Source organism: Ambystoma mexicanum, chromosome 13, assembly GCF_040938575.1.
Source record: "Ambystoma mexicanum isolate Mex_15411 chromosome 13, UKY_AmexF1_1, whole genome shotgun sequence".
Lineage (NCBI taxonomy): Eukaryota > Metazoa > Chordata > Amphibia > Caudata > Ambystomatidae > Ambystoma > Ambystoma mexicanum.
The window spans coordinates 719,251,542-719,271,638 of record NC_090938.1 but is presented as its reverse complement, the minus strand read 5'-3'; the positions used below and the strand labels follow the sequence as shown (position 1 = coordinate 719,271,638).

At 46.4% G+C, this 20,097-nt stretch overlaps 1 protein-coding gene across 3 annotated transcripts in view; it reads left to right on the top strand.

Moving 5' to 3' along the window:
* The window catches only part of LOC138521798 (E3 ubiquitin-protein ligase TRIM39-like), a 92,014-nt gene that overhangs the window by 49,282 nt on the left and 22,635 nt on the right, over positions 1-20,097 (top strand). For 2 of the 3 annotated variants that reach the window (XM_069634898.1, XM_069634900.1), the window contains exons 6-7: positions 2,995-3,015; positions 3,118-3,144. The exons of the other annotated variant lie outside the window; for it this stretch is intronic. In XM_069634898.1, the coding sequence (XP_069490999.1) occupies positions 2,995-3,015; positions 3,118-3,144 (48 nt within the window). The remainder of the gene's footprint in view (positions 1-2,994; positions 3,016-3,117; positions 3,145-20,097) is intronic. 3 annotated transcript variants of the gene reach the window in all.

Below are 20,097 nucleotides of genomic sequence, written 5' to 3'. Positions count from 1 at the left end.
CCACATATGTATACACTGCCAACACTGTGTCTTCTTCTTTCTGCTACTGCTACTACAGCCCGCACTCCAGACGCAGTTCCAGCGGTCCTGCACAAAAGATTGAATCTAAAATGCTGAATGCACGTTTAGTGTGCATTCGGCATGGTAAATTAGATCAAAGTCCATAATACTGAACAAGGGGGATGTTGGTTGCAGCGGTGTCCCCCGCATATATTAAAGGCAGTCCGGGGGACAAACGGACAAAATCCCAAAGAATCGAATTACAAAATGCGGGCAAGTAGGCTCTGCAATTTTGTAATTCGATCTTTTGGGATACGTTATTTTAACGTACATCTGTTCCAGCTCCTGCGCATTGCCTACACCTGAGGGGCCTTTTATACCTCCCAGGTTCCTTCAGGTGTGGGCTGTTAGGCTTAATTGCCTGACTACTATTACAGCAGGCCTCTTCAGCCCTCTTCCTCGATCCAGTATTCATGGGATTATGGGACTAGTTTGTTCTTTAAAGCAACTTCTTAGTTTTAGGGGTAGATTTATTTCCGTTAAAACCATTAAAAGATGAACAGTTAGAATTGGTTGTTACAGAGGAAGACAGATCCTTTTACTTTATACCTTTGGGAGTAAGGAGGGTTTTTATGCTGAGATACCTTGAAAGATCTTTCTGTTATGAAGGTTTGTTTAGGTTTTAGGGTACATGTGCCGAGAGCCACAGAATTTATATGAGGTTCAGATACATTGTAATGGCAATAAGCCAGTACCTGTTTGGCAATCTTGAAAGGTGTTCCCTTTCAAAGGACACATGCCGCGTCTCATCCCGCTGGATCTCCTCACCATCCTGGCCTTGTCTCCTCCCAGGTGATCCTCCTGCAGTACACCACCCCCAAGGTCAGGATCAGGAAGTGTGTGCCTTTCCCCAGGAAGTGTCTGCCTTTCCCTGGCTACCTGGGAGGAGCCTTTAGGCAGGGGTTCAGCGAGGGATCCGTAGGATTCATCACACCGCCTTTAGGTCTTGTGGTGTTGGGGTAATAGGGTACGTGTGTTCCAATGCATGAAGTTACTCTCCCAATGCAGTCAATTGCAATCATTCAGATTTGACAGATGCACAGGTAGGGTTAATGCAACACCTCAGATGTAACTTAAATCCCCCCGAAGTGTTGCTTGCGAGGACACTGAGCCAGTATTGGGTTCAAAATAGGAGGTCCTTTATCAGATATAGTGGCATGAAATGCCTGATCCAATAAAGAGGCTGCATTATCTGTGATTTGAATGCCCTTTTCCGTGTTCCTTTACTGTGTGCTGATAATGCTACGATCTGAAAGAGTGACGTCTCTGGGGCGGGAAGAGTCAGGGCCTCAGGGGGGAAAAGCCGAAACATGACAGTTGGACACCCAAGAAAGTGGGGGTGCCGTGGTGGGAGCTGGAAGGGAAACATTAGGTGAAGGGCAGGGAGTGGGGGTCAGTGGTTGGAGGGGGAGGCATTATGTGAAGGGCACAGAGGGGGTACAGTGGCGGGATCTGGAGGAGAGGCATTGGGTGAAGGGCAGGGAGTGGGGTGCAGTGGTCGGAGCTGGAGGGGGGCATTATGTGAAGGGCAGGGAGTGGGTGTGCAGTGGTGGGAGCTGGAGGGGAGGCATTATGTGAAGGGCAGGGAGTGCAGGTGCAGTGGCGGGACCTCGAGGGGAGGCATTAGGGGAAGGGCAGGGAGTGGGGTACAGTGGCGGGAGCTGGAGGAGGGGCATTGGGTGAAGGGCAGGGAGTGGGGGTGCAGTGGTGGGAGCTGGAGGGGAGGCATTAGGTGAAGGGCAGGGAGCGCAGGTGCAGTGGCGGGAGCTGGAGAGGAAGATTTGAGGAAGGGCAGGGAGTGGGGGTGCAGTAGTGGGAGATGGAGGGGGAGGCATGAGGGATAAGGTAGGGATTGGGGGTTCAGTGGCAGGAGCTGCAGTAGGACTTTAGGTGAAGGGGAGGTGGGGGGTTCAGTGGCAAGAGCTGGAGGGGGGCATTAGGTGAAGGGCAGGGAGTGGGGGTGCAGTGGTCGGGGCTGGAGGGGAGTTGTTTAAGTAGGGGCAGGGAGTGGGCTTGCAGTGGTGGGAGCTAGAGGGGGGACATTAGGTGAAACGCAGGTGGGGGTTCAGTGGCAGGAGCTGGAGGGGGCATTAGGGGAAGGGCAGGGATTGGCGGTGCAGTAGTAGGTCCTGGAAGGGAGGTTTATGGGAAGGGCAGGGAGTAGGGTTGTGGCGCTGGGAGCTGGAGGGCAGCATTAAGTGAAGGGCAGGGAGTGGGGGTGCAGTGCTGACAGTTGGAGGGGAGGCATTCGGTGATGGGCAGGGAGTGGTGGTGGAGTGGCGGGAGCTGGAGGGGAGGCATTAGGGGAAGGGCAGGGAGTGGGGGTGCAGTGGTCGGAGCTGGAGGGGAGGCATTAGGTGAAGGGCAGGGAGTGGGGGTGCAGTGACGGGAGCTGGAGAGCGGCATTAGGTGAAGGGCAGGGAGTGGGGGTGCAGTGGCGGGAGCTGGAGGTGAGGCATTAGCTGAAGGGCAGGGAGTGCGGGTGCAGTGGCAGGAGCTGGAGGGGAGGCATTGTGTGGAGGGTGGGAAGTGGGGGGTGCAGTGACAGGAGCTGGAGCGGAGGCATTAGGGGAAGGGCAGGGATTGGGGGTGCAGTGGCAGGAGATGGAGGGGATGCAATAGGTGAAGGGCAGGGAGTGGGGGTGCAGTGGCGGGAGCTGGAGGGGAGGCATTGGGTGAAGGGTAGGGAGTGGGGGTACAGTGGCGGGAGCTGGAGGGGAGGCATTGGGGGAAGGGCATGGAGTGGGGGTGCAGTGGTGGGAGCTGGAGGGAGGAATTAGGTGAAGGGCCTTGAGTGGGGGTGCAGTGGTGTGAGCTGGAGGGGAGGTATTAGTTGAAGGGCAGGGAGTGGAGGTGCAGTGCTGGGAGCTGGAGGCAGGTAGTGCTGGGTTAAGTTTGGGTTCTAATACATCACTTGTTTTTCTTTTACTACAGAAACATTTCCTGTAGAAATGGGTAAGTTTGATTAATGGTAATAAATATATTTTATGTAACATACTTCAATGTCTCGCTGGTTTGTCTGATTTCACAAACCCTTAATTTTCTTCTTACTTTCAGAATTGAGATACGTGAAATCCTGGGAACGTGAGTACATGTGATTTGCAAATTCCAAACTCTAACCCCCCATGTGGCCTCTTGGATCTCAGGAGTCACTTTGAGGAGGGGTGGCATGAATTCCCTGCAGCCACACTTGGTCATACGAAAGGAACATGAGTCACAGAGCGTCACCAGAAGGTGAGGCGGCATAAGTAACCTGCAGCGACACTCGGTCATAGGACAGGCACGTGAGTCACAGAGAGTCACCATTAGGTGAGGTGGCATGAGTTCCTTGCAGTGACACTCGGTCATACGAAAGTAACAGGAGTCACAGAGAGTCACCAGAAGGTGAGGCGGCATGAGTCCCCTGCAGTGACACTCGGTCATAGGAAAGGAACATGAGTTACAGAGAGTCACCAGAAGGTGAGGCGGCATGAGTCCCCGCATGTGTCCCCTGCAGCGACACCCGGTCATAGGAAAGGAACATGGGTCACCAGTAGGTGAGGCGGCATGAGTCCCTTGCAGTGACACTCAGCCATAGGAAAGGAACATGAGTCACAGAGAGTCACCAGTAGGTGAGGCGGCATGAGTACCCTGCAGCGACACTCGGCCCGATTCTGAGCCTGTGCTAAATGCCACGTAATAATAACATTCCCTCCTCCAAATCCTCCCACCTGCATTCTGAGGGTGAGGGAAGAGTGGAGGAGAGACGTGCAGCGGGCAAGAAAAAACATGTAAAATATGTGCAGATGAAGCACTGCAAGGTTACTGTGCGCAGAGCACCTCTGGCCAAAATGCAAAAAGCAAAGGCACATTTCTATAGTACAGGAAGTGTCGGCGGCTTGAAGAGTCTTGGCAGCACTTTCTGTGACGCAGAAAATGTGGCACTGACAGTTTAAAAAGAAGACTTAATTCAGAATTTCTAGAATTTTTGGGGGAAAAGCTAACAATTTGTAAGGAAGGCCACCTCTTTTCATAACTAACAACACCTCCAGCGTGCTGTTAATTAACGCCTCTTTAGAAAGGGTGCTCTAAGCTTCAGAATACAGTCCATGCCAGCCCCTTACACGTGAGGCGGTTGGCAAGGCTGTTGCTTTGCCGGAAATCACAGCTTTGCAGGAATGGCGGACTTGATATATTAAGAAACAGAAAAGTTCCCAATTAAGGAACTCACGTCCCCTGCACACTTTCTGATATCTGGATGACCAGACCAACAATTCATTTGTATTTTAAACAGTAGTTCTAATAATATCTTTTTAAAGAAACCTTTAGCATGAAAAAAGCTTAGGGAAGTCAATTATTGAAGAAATCAACATTCAGTCAGAGTAGGTCACAAGAATCGAAATTCATGTTTATTCTTGATATTGAAATTGTAGACGGCCCAACGCGTTTCGAGTGGTACGACATTCTTCATCAGGGGCAAATCAAACAGTTCTAAGGGAAGATATGTACAAAATTTACATTAGAATAATGTTTTCAATTGATAACAATTTTACAAAAACAGCTTGTACAACCAACTTGAAAACAGTATATAGGCTAATTAAATGAGCATCATTGGCGCTAAATATCATAATTTTGAGGTGCAATGACACCCAAGGGCTAACATTTTCAAACTCAATAGTTCCCTTAATGTTACAATTTACAAAACAAAGTGAGTCAGCATCATGAGCTTACGTAATAGACTGGACAATGTGTTAAGAAATATTGTAAGGTCATGTGGTGGTTATAACAAAAGTGGACTGAAAGACAGAAAAGGAAATTCTAACCTTGTGAATATATAAAAAATATCTTCAAGCGAAGAGATGGTGGATCCAGGAAGGGGATCCCCAGTAATTGACCAAACAGTACTAGATTAGTAATGTCAACGCACTCATATCTGTAGAAAGGAAGTGGGTATCAGAGACTAGTAAATAAGTGCAGTAATCAGGAAAGGCTCGAGCAATAATCAACTTGGGACTACACTTACGATTGATAGCGATCTATCTGGGTGGTGGAAAATCATCTTTAGCCATGGTGTGAAACCCACGGTAATCAGGAAACCAAGAAGGTGGCATGGAAATACTTAAATTGTAGCCAGTGACTGGAAGAGTTGTTCAACAGATGTCCACTGTCACTAAAAGGAATAGAAATAGAAAGGTGGAATAATATCAAGGTATAGCCGAATTTGAAGGAGGTAAAGGGCGACGCAGGAACAGGATTCTGCATAGGGAGTGTAATTAGAGGTGAGGAGCTCTTACCTGTGTAACCACGGTACTGCCAACTGGAGACCGGAGCCCAAAGGAACGCCGACGCCATTGTCAATGCTGTGTGTGTTAATGTTGCGTTAAAAGGCGTGACGTCATCACGCTGATGCGTGTGACGCTACATCTTCAAATTGGGTAATTATCGGAAGATGTGCTACAAATAAAAGAATAAAAGACAGGGTATCACAATAGTGGAGATATTGTGACTACCATTGGGATAGTGCTGAGTGTAAAAAAGGAGCGAGGCAGCAGACCAAGGGGTCCGGGATGTTAAACACATGACGTCATCATGCAAACGCGTGCCTGACGTCATGTGTAAAAAAACACAGGCCGGGCAACTCCATGTCCCTGCACGTAGAGGTGAAATGTTAAGGCAAAATGAGATGAAAACAAGTATGCCTCATATTGATAATAGCTTGGGTCAGCCTAACAGTGCGAGCGGCTCCTGTAAAGGCAGCTTGTGATAGAGTTTAAAAGCTTAAGACTGATCAGAAAAACATTGAAAAAAATGTAAACCGCCTAGGGAAAGTCACCAGTTAAGCCAACTGGTGATGATCTCGTGGAGAGGAGGATAAAGTTGCTTTTTGTTATATACCACTGCTCATAGAAAACCCGCGCGGCGGTTTGGTGGTTCTGATAGCTCAGTATATGTGCCAAAAGGTATCAGGTGCACAGAGCGAAGGAGTGATGTGTTAGAATAGTGGCGAACTTAAAGTGCAGGACCGGTGTCTTAGGTCGAGCGAGGGAACTTTATGAAGGTTGTGTACAGACATAAGTTGACGAATAGATTTTGGGTCAAAAGTTGTGGATGAGAAGAGGATAAAAGGAATTCATATACCAAGCGTAACAAAATATCAGGGTGAGATAATGAACCCTGTTCTGGGTATAATTCATTCTATTATCATGATATATGGGCCAACCCGCTACACTGCCCATAAATGGTTCACAATTTAGTCATATATCAGGGTATCATAAGACATATGATCAGCCAAACTGAACTACATATATAGTCAAATTTAAGAGGCGCAAGGCCGCCCGTCGGATTGGTGCACAATCTAATGGTGGCCATGCAGTTATTTCATCAGCTTCATTATTTAACCAAGAAGAATGAGGTTGGGCTAAAGGTGGTAAACAGGATAGTAAAACAAGTAGTGTATTGACAGCAATTCTAAATTCTTAGATGAAAGGACCCAAGTAATAGTCTTCGTTGAGCCCCAAAGGGGTCATTGCATCAAGTTTGTGGATCCAATATAGTTCTTTTTGTGCACGTAGTTTAGGTAAATCACCTCCCCTTTGTAGCGGGTGCATTACTTCCAAAATCGCAAATCTCATCTGAGAGATATTATGATTGTTGTCCCTAAAGTGCCGGAACACCGGTGATTTGAGATTTTTAGTTCTGATCTGAGATTTATGCTCGGTCCATCTTTCCTTGGCTTTTCTACTGGTCTTCCCGACGTAGTATTGGCCACAAGGGCATTTGATGGTATAAATTACATTTTTGGAATCGCAAGTTGCATAGCTTTTCAAGGGAATCTTCTTGCCATTGTTGGGATGTCTAATGTGATTGCCTTTTATGATGTTTGAGCAGTGTTGGCAATTAAGGCAGGGAAAAGTACAATTTTTTGTCTTGGTAAGTGTCCTCTGGGTCGAAGTTTTAGGTCTCTCAGCTTTTATCAGTGTATCTCTAAAATTCCTTCCTCTTTTATGCGCTAGCATAGGAGGAGCTGGAAAAAGGCGGTTAAGATTCAGATCTGATGTAATCAGGTTCCAGTTTTTAGTGATGATCTTTTTGACTTGGAAACTTTGTGCTGAGTATCTCAATGTGTAAATCAAGTTAGATTTAGTCTGTGTTGGTTGTTTATTCAATAACCTGTCCCGAGGTTGCAATTCTGTTCTGGTGATGGCTTGTGTCACTATTTGTTCAGGAAAACCTCTTTCCAGAAATCTCAATCTCATAGTCTCAAATTCTGTTTGTAGTTTTTCTTTGCTGGAAGTGATCCGTTTGGCTCGTAAAAGTTGACTGTAAGGAAGATTGTTCTTAAGATGTCTTGGGTGGAAACTCGTGAAATGTAAAGAGCTATTAACATCAGTTGGTTTCCTATACATTGTTGTTAATAATTCATTGTTTTTCCATTCTACTGTTACATCCAGAAAATTCACATGTGGTCTTCCAATCTCTATTGTGAATTTAATCCGCAGGTTACATTGATTGATGTAATGCCCAAATTCCGTCAATTCTTGTTCTGTTCCCTTCCAAATTCCAAAGACATCATCGATGTATCTTGTCCAACAGTGTAGTTTGTCTTTCCAATGTGGGACTTGATATATTGCCACAACTCTCGGATTACATCAGAATCCTTTTCTTCATGGAAAAGTGTCATTCAACTGAGACACAGCACTTTTCCATTTTAACATGCACCTCTGAATCAGGCCCAACGACACGGCACTTTTCCATTTTTACATGCACCTCTGAATCAGTCCCACGTCTGCAGTGCAACTGGCAGGAAAGTGATGCTGCGGTTGCTGAATCAGTCCCACGTCTGCAGTGCAACTGGCAGGAAAGTGATGCTGCGGTTGATTAAGGCCTCTGCACTGCAAGTGGCTTGTGAATCTAATTCGAGATCAGTGATCAAGCAAACGGCCTTATCAATATTACCTGGAATATCAATATTCTTGTGATTACCAATACGTATGCCCACCTGGGTTTTTCAGGGCCTAGCCAGGTGCCCTTATATATTTCACGTTATCCCAAGAGCATCAATGTCGACAGTAATAGCGTCACTGTGTGAGGTGGGAGATAGTGTTGATCGATTAAGGTTGACTCCAATATGTTGGATGTGGAGGCGTCTAGTTGAAAGCAAAGTACAGGTCTACTAGATTTCAGTGCCCCCCCCCCCCATCTATATTCATACCAAAATTTCTAGATGGGGATTTAACAATAGAAAAGTCATAGGGCCTCATCACTATTTGGGCGATATCCCGGCTGTAATACCGCCCAACTGTAATAGCGCTAGCGTTCCCGGCGGTATTGCACGGGTTTGGCGTTAACTGTAAATTTCCATTCTCCATTGGGTCCATTCTTCGGCGCTAATACAGCACAACAATACAGCTGGCGGTAATATAGGGCGCTAAATGGGATTTTCACCTCCAGAAAAGAGCTGGAGGTAAAACAGCCCATTTAGCGCCCAACTCATGATAGGGCCAGCCCTTAAATGCAGCGGTAATACCGTTAACGCTGAATTTAAGGGCTACAGCTCAACTCGTGATGAGGCCCATAACCTAATTTTCCCAGGATTGTGAAAATAAACTATGGCGCTAGCATAGTATGAGTGTTCTAGGAGGTCAATAATCTCGATGTCCTCCACTTGTAGAGATTGCAGAGGAATGGACTAAATGGAAGATGGTTGTTTGATTTAGGTAATAGTCCTGACTAAGACAAAAGAGTCTCTGTACTTTGAGGGCCAAACAGTCAACATCCGAATTAGAATGAGGTTGGTAGAGGCCCCTCTTCCCATTTACTGATTTAGCTACACCATTTTCCTCATGGACGGATAGTAGTTGGAGCCGTTAAGGTGGGTGTCTGGAGCAACAGACGCAACAGCGTTAGATGTTATCCCATGATTTTCCTCTCGAAAAGGGTTTCCCAATCCTTCCAGAACGTGGAAATCTTCTGGTAATGGTTGGCTCTTAATAGTTTCTGTAGTCTGCATAGATGAACAGGTGCGTTTAGGGTGAACAGGAGTAGCTGCCGATGGTATCTTTATTTCTGGAGGCACCTCTAGTAGCAAGAGGATTAGGCTCATTACCTGGAAGCCTGGATCTGACCCCCTTTTGGTGAGATGTTAGGCGGAGACTTTGGTCTTATTTCCTGCTAATGGGAGAGTGTCATATGAACCCTGATTCTTGATCACAAGGGTAATAACTCTTGAGCTGGAATTAATCAAGCCAGGGTTGCTGGTGAGTCTGGATTGCTACTAAAATCAGGGTATTTAGTATGAGCCTTTTTCTTATGCGACTTCTTTTTGCTCTGTTTACTCTTTTTACTCTTCTTTTCTATTTTTTAACAGGTTCATTGGGGATTGAGCCCTCCTTTGACTCATTGTTGTGGATGATCACACAGATATTCCAGCTTAAGGACCGAGCGGAGTCGCATCCCACATTGAGCGATTGCAGGAGTTATTGACAATGGACTCCTGTGGAATCCGCCTGCATTTACCAGGTGTAAATCGCAGGCAGAGTCCATAGGGCATGGGTGCACAACATACGGCCCGCGGGCCAGTTGCGGCCCGCCATGCCATTTTGTCCGGCCCGCCAGCAACAAAGACTTTCCTAATGGAGGGCGGCCCGCAAGCAGCATCAGTTGCCCTGCATTAGGAAAAGTCTTTGTTGTCTTCCGGGCCGGACAAAACACTGGCCCTCATTGGCTCAGGGCACACGAACCACGTAGCTCCTTCGAGCCACGTAGTGCGTGCGTGCTGCACCAATGGAGGGCCAGCACTACGGCTGCCGTGGCCAGTAAGGCTTGATGCCGGAAGGCCTTTCAGCCTTGCCACGCCAGCCGTAGTACCGGACCTCACCAGCGTTCCAGCTAGCCTGCCTTCCAGCACGTCGTCCGGTAAGTACAGATTTTTTTTGGGAGGGCGGTTGTTTGTTTGTGTCGGATCTTTATGCTGCTTGTATGTTGAGATGCGGGTATGGGCTGACGGGTCTGCCTGAATGGGTTTGTGTGCAAGTGCAGTGTGTGTTGAGATGCGGGTGTGGGGTTTGTGTCGGGTCTGCCTGAATGTATTTGTGTGCAAGTGCAGTGTGTGTTGAGATGCGGGGGGTGGGGTGTTGGGTCTGCCTGAATGTGTTTGTGTGCAAGTGCAGTGTGTGTTGCGATGTGGAGGGGGGGTGTGTGTCGGGTCTGCCTGAATGTGTTTGTGTGCAAGAGCAGTGTATGTTGAGATGCAGGGGTGGGGTGTGTGTTGGGTCTGCCTGAATGTGTTTGGGTGCAAGTTCAGTGTATTTTGAGATGCGGGGGTAGGGTGTGTGTCGGGTCTGCCTGAATGTGTTTGTGTGCAAGTGCAGTGTATGTTGAGATGCTAGGGGTTGGGGTTGGGGGTGGGGGTCGGGTCTGCCTGAATGTTTGTTGTTGTTGTGTGCACGTTCAGTGTATGTTGAGATGCGGAGGGGGGTGAGTGTCGGGTCTGCCTGAATGTGTTTGTGTGCAAGTGCAGTGTATGTTGAGATGCTAGGGGTTGGGGGTCGGGTCTGCCTGAATGTTTGTTGTTGTTGTGTGCACGTTCAGTGTATGTTGAGGTGCAGGGTGGGGGTTCCAGGTCTGTATGGGTGCATGCTTGTGAGTTTGTTTGGTGAGTTGGGGGGTGAGGGGGTGAGGGTCTGTATGGATGCATGGTGTATGCTTGTGAGTTTGTGTGCTGAGTTGGGGGTTCGGGTCTGTAAGGGTGTATTGGTGTATGCTTGTGAGTTTGTGTGCTGAGTTGGGGGTGGGGGGTTCGGGTCTGTATGGGTGCATGGTGTGGTATTACCCAAATTGGTCATTTACAATTGTTCGAATGAACAATTGACCGAATTTAAAGGGTCACAATTGACCTTTTCACAATTGACCGAATATATATATATATATATATATATATATATATATATATATGGGTTTTGGGGGGTTTGGCGTTGGGTGGGGGGTTGTGGGGGGTTTCCCCCCACATATATGGTACAATTGACCTTCACAATTCGGTCAATTGTGAAAAGGTCAATTGTCATTCGAGCAGTTGTAAAACGATCAATTCGTATACAACCGCATGGTGTATGCTTGTGAGTTTGTGTGCTGAGTTGGGGGTGGGGGTTCGGGTCTGTATGGGTGCATGGTGTATACTTCTTAGTTTGTATGCAGGGGAGGGGGGGGTTGGGGTCTGTTATGAGTATGTATGCATGGTGCATGCTTGGTGCCATGGGGCATAGTGTTTGGTTGGGGGGTGGGGGCCATGGTGTTTGATTGAGGGGTGGGGGCCATGGGGCATGGTGTTTGGTTGGGGGTGGGTGTTTGTTTGGTTGGGGGTGGGTGTTGTGGGGCGTAGTGTTTGGTTGGGGGTGGGTGTCGTGGGGCATAGTGTTTGGTTGGGGGTGGGTGTCGTGGGGCGTAGTGTTTGGTGAGGGGTGGGTGTCGTGGGGCATAGTGTTTGGTGAGGGGTGGGTGTCATGGGGCATAGTGTTTGGTTGGGGGTGGGGCCATGGGGCATAGTGTTTGCTTGAGGGGTTGGTGTCTTGGGGCATAGTGTTTGCTTGAGGGGTGGGTGTCTTGGGGCATAGTGTTTGCATGAGGGGTGGGTGTCTTGGGGCATAGTGTTTGCATGAGGGGTGGGTGTCATGGGGCATAGTGTTTGGTTGAGGGGTGGGAGCCATGGGGCATAGTGTTTGGTTGAGGGGTGGGGGCTATGGGGCATAGTGTTTGTTTGGGGGTGGGTGTCGTGGGGCATAGTGTTTGGCTGAGGGTGGGCCCTGTGGGGCATAGTGTTTGGTTGGGGGTGGGTGTTGTGGGGCATAGTGTTTGCTTGAGGGGTGGGTGTCTTGGGGCATAGTGTTTGCATGAGGGGTGGGTGTCTTGGGGCATAGTGTTTGCATGAGGGGTGGGTGTCATGGGGCATAGTGTTTGGTTGAGGGGTGGGAGCCATGGGGCATAGTGTTTGGTTGGGGGTGGGGCCATGGGGCATAGTGTTTGCTTGAGGGGTGGGTGTATTGGGGCATAGTGTTTGCTTGAGGGGTGGGTGTCTTGGGGCATAGTGTTTGCTTGAGGGGTGGGTGTCTTGGGGCATAGTGTTTGCATGAGGGGTGGGTGCCTTGGGGCATAGTGTTTGCATGAGGGGTGGGTGTCATGGGGCATAGTGTTTGGTTGAGGGGTGGGAGCCATGGGGAATAGTGTTTGGTTGAGCGGTGGGGGCTATGGGGCATAGTGTTTGATTGGGGGTGAGGGACAGGGGGCATAGTGTTGCACTCCACGAGTGAACCCAATAATAAAGCTAAAACAGGCACAGTTAGGAGATTTACATCCTTTGCTTTTTGTGGAAACCTGACTCAACGAAGGTCATACTCCTCTTGGGCAATCCAACCAGCAAAGTATAGCAGTCCAAAATAATGGAATGTCCAATCAAGTGTCAATAAAATATATATAATTTAATTAAACAGAAGATATGCAATAACTAAATAGAAATAAATGATAACAATGGAAAATGTATAGTACAAAATGTAAGTTTGAAATACAAATAAAAATCATTACACCTCAAAAACGTATTATTTTTCCATGTGTTTAATAAAAATTGGGGGTTGAAAAAGCCTCCTGCCACACCCCACCGCGCCTACCGCCCCACCCACATTTACTTTTCGGCCCACTATAGCCATCATGTAAGGTACTTTTGGCCCTCTGTCAAAATCAGTTGTGCACCTCTGTAGGAATCCATTGGTTTAATGCCAGCATGAAATTGTGTGCTGGTGTTAAAACATATGCTGTTTTGGGGTGGAGCAGGCATATATGATGGGCAGTGTTATTCTGTTCAGTGCCCCCAGTCTCCTGAAAACAAAAAGAAAATCCTACACATTGGAAAAAAGACAGGATTTCATATGTAACTACTGTCTTTACATGTTTTTCCCATCCAGTGTTCTGCAAAATGACCCGCCCACTTTCTTCTCTCTCTCTCTCTCTCTCTCTTTCATTCTTTGTCATTCCTTTGTCATCCTTCTTTCCAACTTTTCCCCCGCTGCTTTTTCTTGATGTCCATATTCTCCCATGTATCTGTCTCTCATCTCTGCTTGTTTCTCCCTGTCTCTTGGTCTCCCACCTCTGCTTGTTTCTCCCTGTCTATCCGTCTCTCATCTTTGCTTTTTGCTTCCTGTCTCTGTCTCTCTCTGCTTGTTTCTCCCTGTGTCTCGCCTCTGCTTGTTTCTCCCTGTCTCTCATCTCTGCTTGTTGCTCCTTGCCTCTCCTCTGTGCCTCTGCCTCTTGTTCCTCCTGTTACTTCGTTTATCCTATCTGTCTCTCTCTCCTGCCTGCTTCTTTCTCCCTGTGTCTCTGTCTCTCCTCTGCCTCTCCCCTGCCTCTCTCATCTCTGGCTCCCCATCTATCGTCTCTGCCTTTTGCTCTTGGTCCCCCTGTTACTACCACTCTCAAAGCTGCCCCTCACTCCACTCTGCCTCGGTGTCTCCTCTCTGCCTCTTGCTCATGTTCCTCCCATCTCTCTCTCTTTCCCTCTCTTTCCTATCTGCCTCTCTCCACTCTGCCTGCTTCTTCCTCTCTGTCCTCGTTGCCTGCTGCTTTCTCTGTCCCACTCACGCTTTATCTTCACATGTCCCTCTCACTCTCCCTGCTCATCTCTCTCTTTGTTCTCTGTCTCCTGCTGTTTCTCTCCTCCTCACCTGTGTGTATTTCGTTCTGTTTCTTACTCTCTGCGTTCTGCTGGTCTTTCTCTCTTCTCTGTCCAGTTTTCTCTCCCTCTCCTTTGTCTCTGCATTTCTCTCTTGCTATATTTATTTCTCTCTCCTCCTGTCTGAAACCTTTACCTCTCGATCTGCCTGTCTCTCTGCCTGTGTTTGTCTTTCTCTCACCCTTCTTGTCTTTGTAGCTCCTCCTTGCCTGTTCCTCTCTTTATTTCTTTTTCTCTAGCTGCCCGTCTTTCTTGCTGTGTTTCTCTCTCTGCCTGTCTTTCTTCATTGCCGTGTTTCTCTCTGCCTGTCTCTTTCTTGCTATTTCTCTCTGCCTGTCTCTTTCTTGCTGTGTTTCTCTCTGCCTGTCTTTCTTTCTTGCTATTTCTCTCTGCCTGTCTCTTTCTTGCTGTGTTTCTCTCTGCCTGTCTTTCTTTCTTGCTGTGTTTCTCTCTGCCTGTCTTTCTTGCTGTATTTCTCTCTTTGCAGCTCTCCCTTTCTTTATTGCTGTGTTTCCCTCTGTGTGCCTTTCTTTCATTATTGCTGTTTCTTTCTGCCTGTCTCTGTTTCTTGCTGTGTTTCTCTCTGTCTGTCTTAATGCATTGCTGTGTTTCTGTGTTTGTCTTTCTTCATTGCTGTGTTTCTCTGTCTGTCTTTCTCCATTTCTGTGTTTCTCTGCCTGTTTTTCTTTCTTGCTGTTTCTCTCTGCCCACCTGTCATTCTTTCTTGCTTTGTTTCTCTCTACGTTTCCCTCTTTTCTTGCTGTATTTCTATGTCTACCTTTCATTCTTGTTCTTTCTCTCTGCCTTTCTTTTTTGCTATCTTTCCCTCATCCTGCTTCCTGTCTTTCGAAGTTGATGTGTTTCCCTCTTTCTGCCTGTCTTTCTTTCTTGCTATATTTCTCTCTGGCTTTCACTCTTTTCTTGCTGTATTTATTTGTCTACCTTTCTTTCTTGTTCTTTCTCTCTGTCCGTCTTTCTTTCTTGCTGTGTTTCTCTCTGCCTGCCTGTCTTTCTTTCTTGCTGTGTTTCTCTCTGCCTGCTGTCTTTCTTTCTTGTTGTGTTTCTCTCTGCCTGCCTGTCTTTCCTTCTTGTTGTGTTTCTCTTTCTGCCTGTCTTTCTTTCTTGCTGTGTTTCTCTCTGCCTGCCTGTCTTTCTTTCTTGTCGTGTTTCTCTCTGTGTGTGCCTGTCTTTCTTTCTTGCTATATTTCTCTCTTTTCCCCTCTTTTCTTGCTGTAGTTCTTTGTCGACATGTCTTTCTTGGTCTTTCTCTCTGCCTTCCTTTTTTGCTATCTTTCCCTCTTCCTGCTTCCTGTCTTTCCTCATTGCTGTGTTTCCCTCTCGGTCGGCCTGTCTTTCTTTCTTGCTATATTTCTCGTTGCCTATCTTTCTTGTTGTGTTTCTCTTTGCCTACCTATTTTCCTCTGCTTGCTCCCTGTCTTTCTTTCTCACTGTGTTTCTCTCTGCCGCTCTTTCTTGCTGTGTTTCTCTCTTTGCAGCTCTCCCTTTCTTTCTTGCCGTGTTTCTCTCTGCCTGTCTTTCTTTCTTGCTGTGTTTCTCTTCCTTCTAATCTTTCTTTTTTGCTGTGTTTCTCTCTGCTTGTCTTTCTTTCTTGCCGTGTTTCTCTCTGCCCGTCCTTCTTTCTTGCTGTGTTTCTCTATGCCTGTCTTTCTTCATTGCTGTGTTTCTCGGGACATGTCTCGCTTTCTTGCTGTGTTTCTCTCTGCCTGACTTTCTTTCTTGCTGTTTCTCTCTTCCTGTCTTTCTCTCTTGCTGTGTTTCTCTACCTGCTAATCTTTCTTTCTTGCTGTGTTTCTCTCTGCCTGTCTTTCTTTCTTGCTGTGTTTCTCTGCCTTCTAATTTTTCTTTTTTGTTGTGTTTCTCTCTGCCTGCCTTTCTTCATTGCTGTGTTTCTCTGGACATGTCTCGCTTCCTTGCTGTGTTTCTCTCTGCCTGACTTTGTTTCTTGCTGTGTTTCTCTACCTGCTAATCTTTCTTTCTTGCCGTGTTTCTCTCTGCCTGTCTTTCTTGCTTGCTGTGTTTCTCTTCCTGCTAATCTTTCTTTCTTGCTGTGTTTCTATCTGCCTGTCTTTCTTTCTTGCTGTGTTTCTCTACCTGCTAATCTTTCTTTCTTCCTGTGTTTCTCCCTGCCTGTCCCTCTTTCTTGCTGTGTTTCTCTCTGCCTGTCCCTCTTTCTTGCTGTGTTTCTCTCTGCCTGTCTCTCTTCCTTGCTGTGTTTCTCTCTGCCTGTCTTTCTTGCTGTATTTCTCTCTTTGCAGCTCTCCCTTTCTTTATTGCTGTGTTTCCCTCTGTGTGCCTTTCTTTCATTATTGCTGTTTCTTTCTGCCTGTCTCTGTTTCTTGCTGTGTTTCTCTCTGTCTGTCTTAATGCATTGCTGTGTTTCTGTGTTTGTCTTTCTTCATTGCTGTGTTTCTCTGTCTGTCTTTCTCCATTTCTGTGTTTCTCTGCCTGTTTTTCTTTCTTGCTGTTTCTCTCTGCCCACCTGTCATTCTTTCTTGCTTTGTTTCTCTCTACGTTTCCCTCTTTTCTTGCTGTATTTCTATGTCTACCTTTCATTCTTGTTCTTTCTCTCTGCCTTTCTTTTTTGCTATCTTTCCCTCATCCTGCTTCCTGTCTTTCGAAGTTGATGTGTTTCCCTCTTTCTGCCTGTCTTTCTTTCTTGCTATATTTCTCTCTGGCTTTCACTCTTTTCTTGCTGTATTTATTTGTCTACCTTTCTTTCTTGTTCTTTCTCTCTGTCCGTCTTTCTTTCTTGCTGTGTTTCTCTCTGCCTGCCTGTCTTTCTTTCTTGCTGTGTTTCTCTCTGCCTGCTGTCTTTCTTTCTTGTTGTGTTTCTCTCTGCCTGCCTGTCTTTCCTTCTTGTTGTGTTTCTCTTTCTGCCTGTCTTTCTTTCTTGCTGTGTTTCTCTCTGCCTGCCTGTCTTTCTTTCTTGTCGTGTTTCTCTCTGTGTGTGCCTGTCTTTCTTTCTTGCTATATTTCTCTCTTTTCCCCTCTTTTCTTGCTGTAGTTCTTTGTCGACATGTCTTTCTTGGTCTTTCTCTCTGCCTTCCTTTTTTGCTATCTTTCCCTCTTCCTGCTTCCTGTCTTTCCTCATTGCTGTGTTTCCCTCTCGGTCGGCCTGTCTTTCTTTCTTGCTATATTTCTCGTTGCCTATCTTTCTTGTTGTGTTTCTCTTTGCCTACCTATTTTCCTCTGCTTGCTCCCTGTCTTTCTTTCTCACTGTGTTTCTCTCTGCCGCTCTTTCTTGCTGTGTTTCTCTCTTTGCAGCTCTCCCTTTCTTTCTTGCCGTGTTTCTCTCTGCCTGTCTTTCTTTCTTGCTGTGTTTCTCTTCCTTCTAATCTTTCTTTTTTGCTGTGTTTCTCTGTGCTTGTCTTTCTTTCTTGCCGTGTTTCTCTCTGCCCGTCCTTCTTTCTTGCTGTGTTTCTCTATGCCTGTCTTTCTTCATTGCTGTGTTTCTCGGGACATGTCTCGCTTTCTTGCTGTGTTTCTCTCTGCCTGACTTTCTTTCTTGCTGTTTCTCTCTTCCTGTCTTTCTCTCTTGCTGTGTTTCTCTACCTGCTAATCTTTCTTTCTTGCTGTTTTTCTCTCTGCCTGTCTTTCTTTCTTGCTGTGTTTCTCTGCCTTCTAATTTTTCTTTTTTGTTGTGTTTCTCTCTGCCTGCCTTTCTTCATTGCTGTGTTTCTCTGGACATGTCTCGCTTTCTTGCTGTGTTTCTCTCTGCCTGACTTTGTTTCTTGCTGTGTTTCTCTACCTGCTAACCTTTCTTTCTTGCCGTGTTTCTCTCTGCCTGTCTTTCTTGCTTGCTGTGTTTCTCTTCCTGCTAATCTTTCTTTCTTGCTGTGTTTCTATCTGCCTGTCTTTCTTTCTTGCTGTGTTTCTCTACCTGCTAATCTTTCTTTCTTCCTGTGTTTCTCCCTGCCTGTCCCTCTTTCTTGCTGTGTTTCTCTCTGCCTGTCCCTCTTTCTTGCTGTGTTTCTCTCTGCCTGTCTCTCTTCCTTGCTGTGTTTCTCTCTGCCTGTCTTTCTTTCTTGCTGTGTTTCTCTTCCTTCTAATCTTTCTTTTTTGCTGTGTTTCTCTCTGCTTGTCCTTCTTTCTTGCCGTGTTTCTCTCTGCCTGTCCTTCTTTCTTGCTGTGTTTCTCTATACCTGTCTTTCTTCATTGCTGTGTTTTTCGGGACATGTCTCGCTTTCTTGCTGTGTTTCTCTCTGCCTGCCTTTCTTCATTGCTGTGTTCCTCTGGACATATCTTGCTTTCTTGCTGTGTTTCTCTTTGCCTGTCTTTCTTTCTTGCTGTGTTTCTCTGCCTTCTAATCTTTCTTTTTTGGTGTGTTTCTCTCTGCCTGTCTTTCTTTCTTCCTGTGTTTCTCCCTGCCTGTCTCTCTTTCTTGCTGTGTTTATCCCTGCCTGTCTCTCATTCTTGCTGTGTTTCTCTCTGCCTGTCTCTTTCTTGCTGTGTTTCTCTCTGCCTTTCTTTCTTGCTGTGTTTCTCTCTGCCTGTCTCTCTGTCTTGCTGTGTTTCTCTCTGCCTGTCTTTCTTCATTGCTGTGTTTCTCTGGACATGTCTCGCTTTCTTGCTGTGTTTCTCTCTGCCTGACTTTCTTTCTTGCTGTTTCTCTCTGTCCGTCTTTCTTTCTTGCTGTGTTTCTCTCTGCCTGCCTGTCTTTCCTTCTTATTGTGTTTCTCTTTCTGCCTGTCTTTCTTTCTTGCTGTGTTTCTCTCTGCCTGCCGGTCTTTCTTTCTTGTCGTGTTTCTCTCTCTGTCTGCCTTTCTTTCTTTCTTGCTATATTTCTCTCTTTTTCCCTCTTTTCTTGCTGTATTTCTTTGTCGACATGTCTTTCTTGGTCTTTCCCTCTGCCTTCCTTTTTTGCTATCTTGACCTCTTCCTGTCTTTCCTCATTGCTGTGTTTCCCTCTCGGTCGGCCTGTCTTTCTTTCTTGCTATATTTCTCGTTGCCTATCTTTCTTGTTGTGTTTCTCTTTGCCTACCTATTTTCCTCTGCTTGCTCCCTGTCTTTCTTTCTCGCTGTGTTTCTCTCTGCCGCTCTTTCTTGCTGTGTTTCTCTCTTTGCAGCTCTCCCTTTCTTTCTTGCCGTGTTTCTCTCTGCCTGTCTTTCTTTCTTGCTGTGTTTCTCTTCCTTCTAATCTTTCTTTTTTGCTGTGTTTCTCTCTGCTTGTCTTTCTTTCTTGCCGTGTTTCTCTCTGCCCGTCCTTCTTTCTTGCTGTGTTTCTCTATGCCTGTCTTTCTTCATTGCTGTGTTTCTCGGGACATGTCTCGCTTTCTTGCTGTGTTTCTCTCTCCCTGCCTTTCTTCATTGCTGTGTTTCTCTGGACATGTCTCGCTTTCTTGCTGTGTTTCTCTGCCTGACTTTCTTTCTTGCTGTTTCTCTCTTCCTGTCTTTCTTTCTTGCTGTGATTCTCTACCTGCTAATCTTTCTTTCTTGCTGTGTTTCTCTCTGCCTGTCTTTCTTTCTTGCTGTGTTTCTCTGCCTTCTAATCTTTCTTTTTTGTTGTGTTTCTCTCTGCCTGCCTTTCTTCATTGCTGTGTTTCTCTGGACATGTCTCACTTTCTTGCTGTGTTTCTCTCTGCCTGACTTTCTTTCTTGCTGTGTTTCTCTACCTGCTAATCTTTCTTTCTTGCCGTGTTTCTCTCTGCCTGTCTTTCTTGCTTGCTGTGTTTCTCTTCCTGCTAATCTTTCTTTCTTGCTGTGTTTCTATCTGCCTGTCTTTCTTTCTTGCTGTGTTTCTCTACCTGCTAATCTTTCTTTCTTCCTGTGTTTCTCCCTGCCTGTCCCTCTTTCTTGCTGTGTCTATCCCTGCCTGTCTCTCTTTCTTGCTGTGTTTCTCTCTGCCTGTCTCTCTTCCTTGCTGTGTTTCTCTCTGCCTGTCTCTCTTTCTTTCTCGCTGTGTTTCTCTCTGCCGCTCTTTCTTGCTGTGTTTCTCTCTTTGCAGCTCTCCCTTTTTTTCTTGCCGTGTTTATCTCTGCCTGTCTTTCTTTCTTGCTGTGTTTCTCTTCCTTCTAATCTTTCTTTTTTGCTGTGTTTCTCTCTGCTTGTCCTTCTTTCTTGCCGTGTTTCTCTCTGCCTGTCCTTCTTTCTTGCTGTGTTTCTCTATACCTGTCTTTCTTCATTGCTGTGTTTCTCGGGACATGTCTCGCTTTCTTGCTGTGTTTCTCTCTGCCTGCCTTTCTTCATTGCTGTGTTTCTCTGGACATATCTTGCTTTCTTGCTGTGTTTCTCTTTGCCTGTCTTTCTTTCTTGCTGTGTTTCTCTGCCTTCTAATCTTTCTTTTTTGGTGTGTTTCTCTCTGCCTGTCTTTCTTTCTTCCTGTG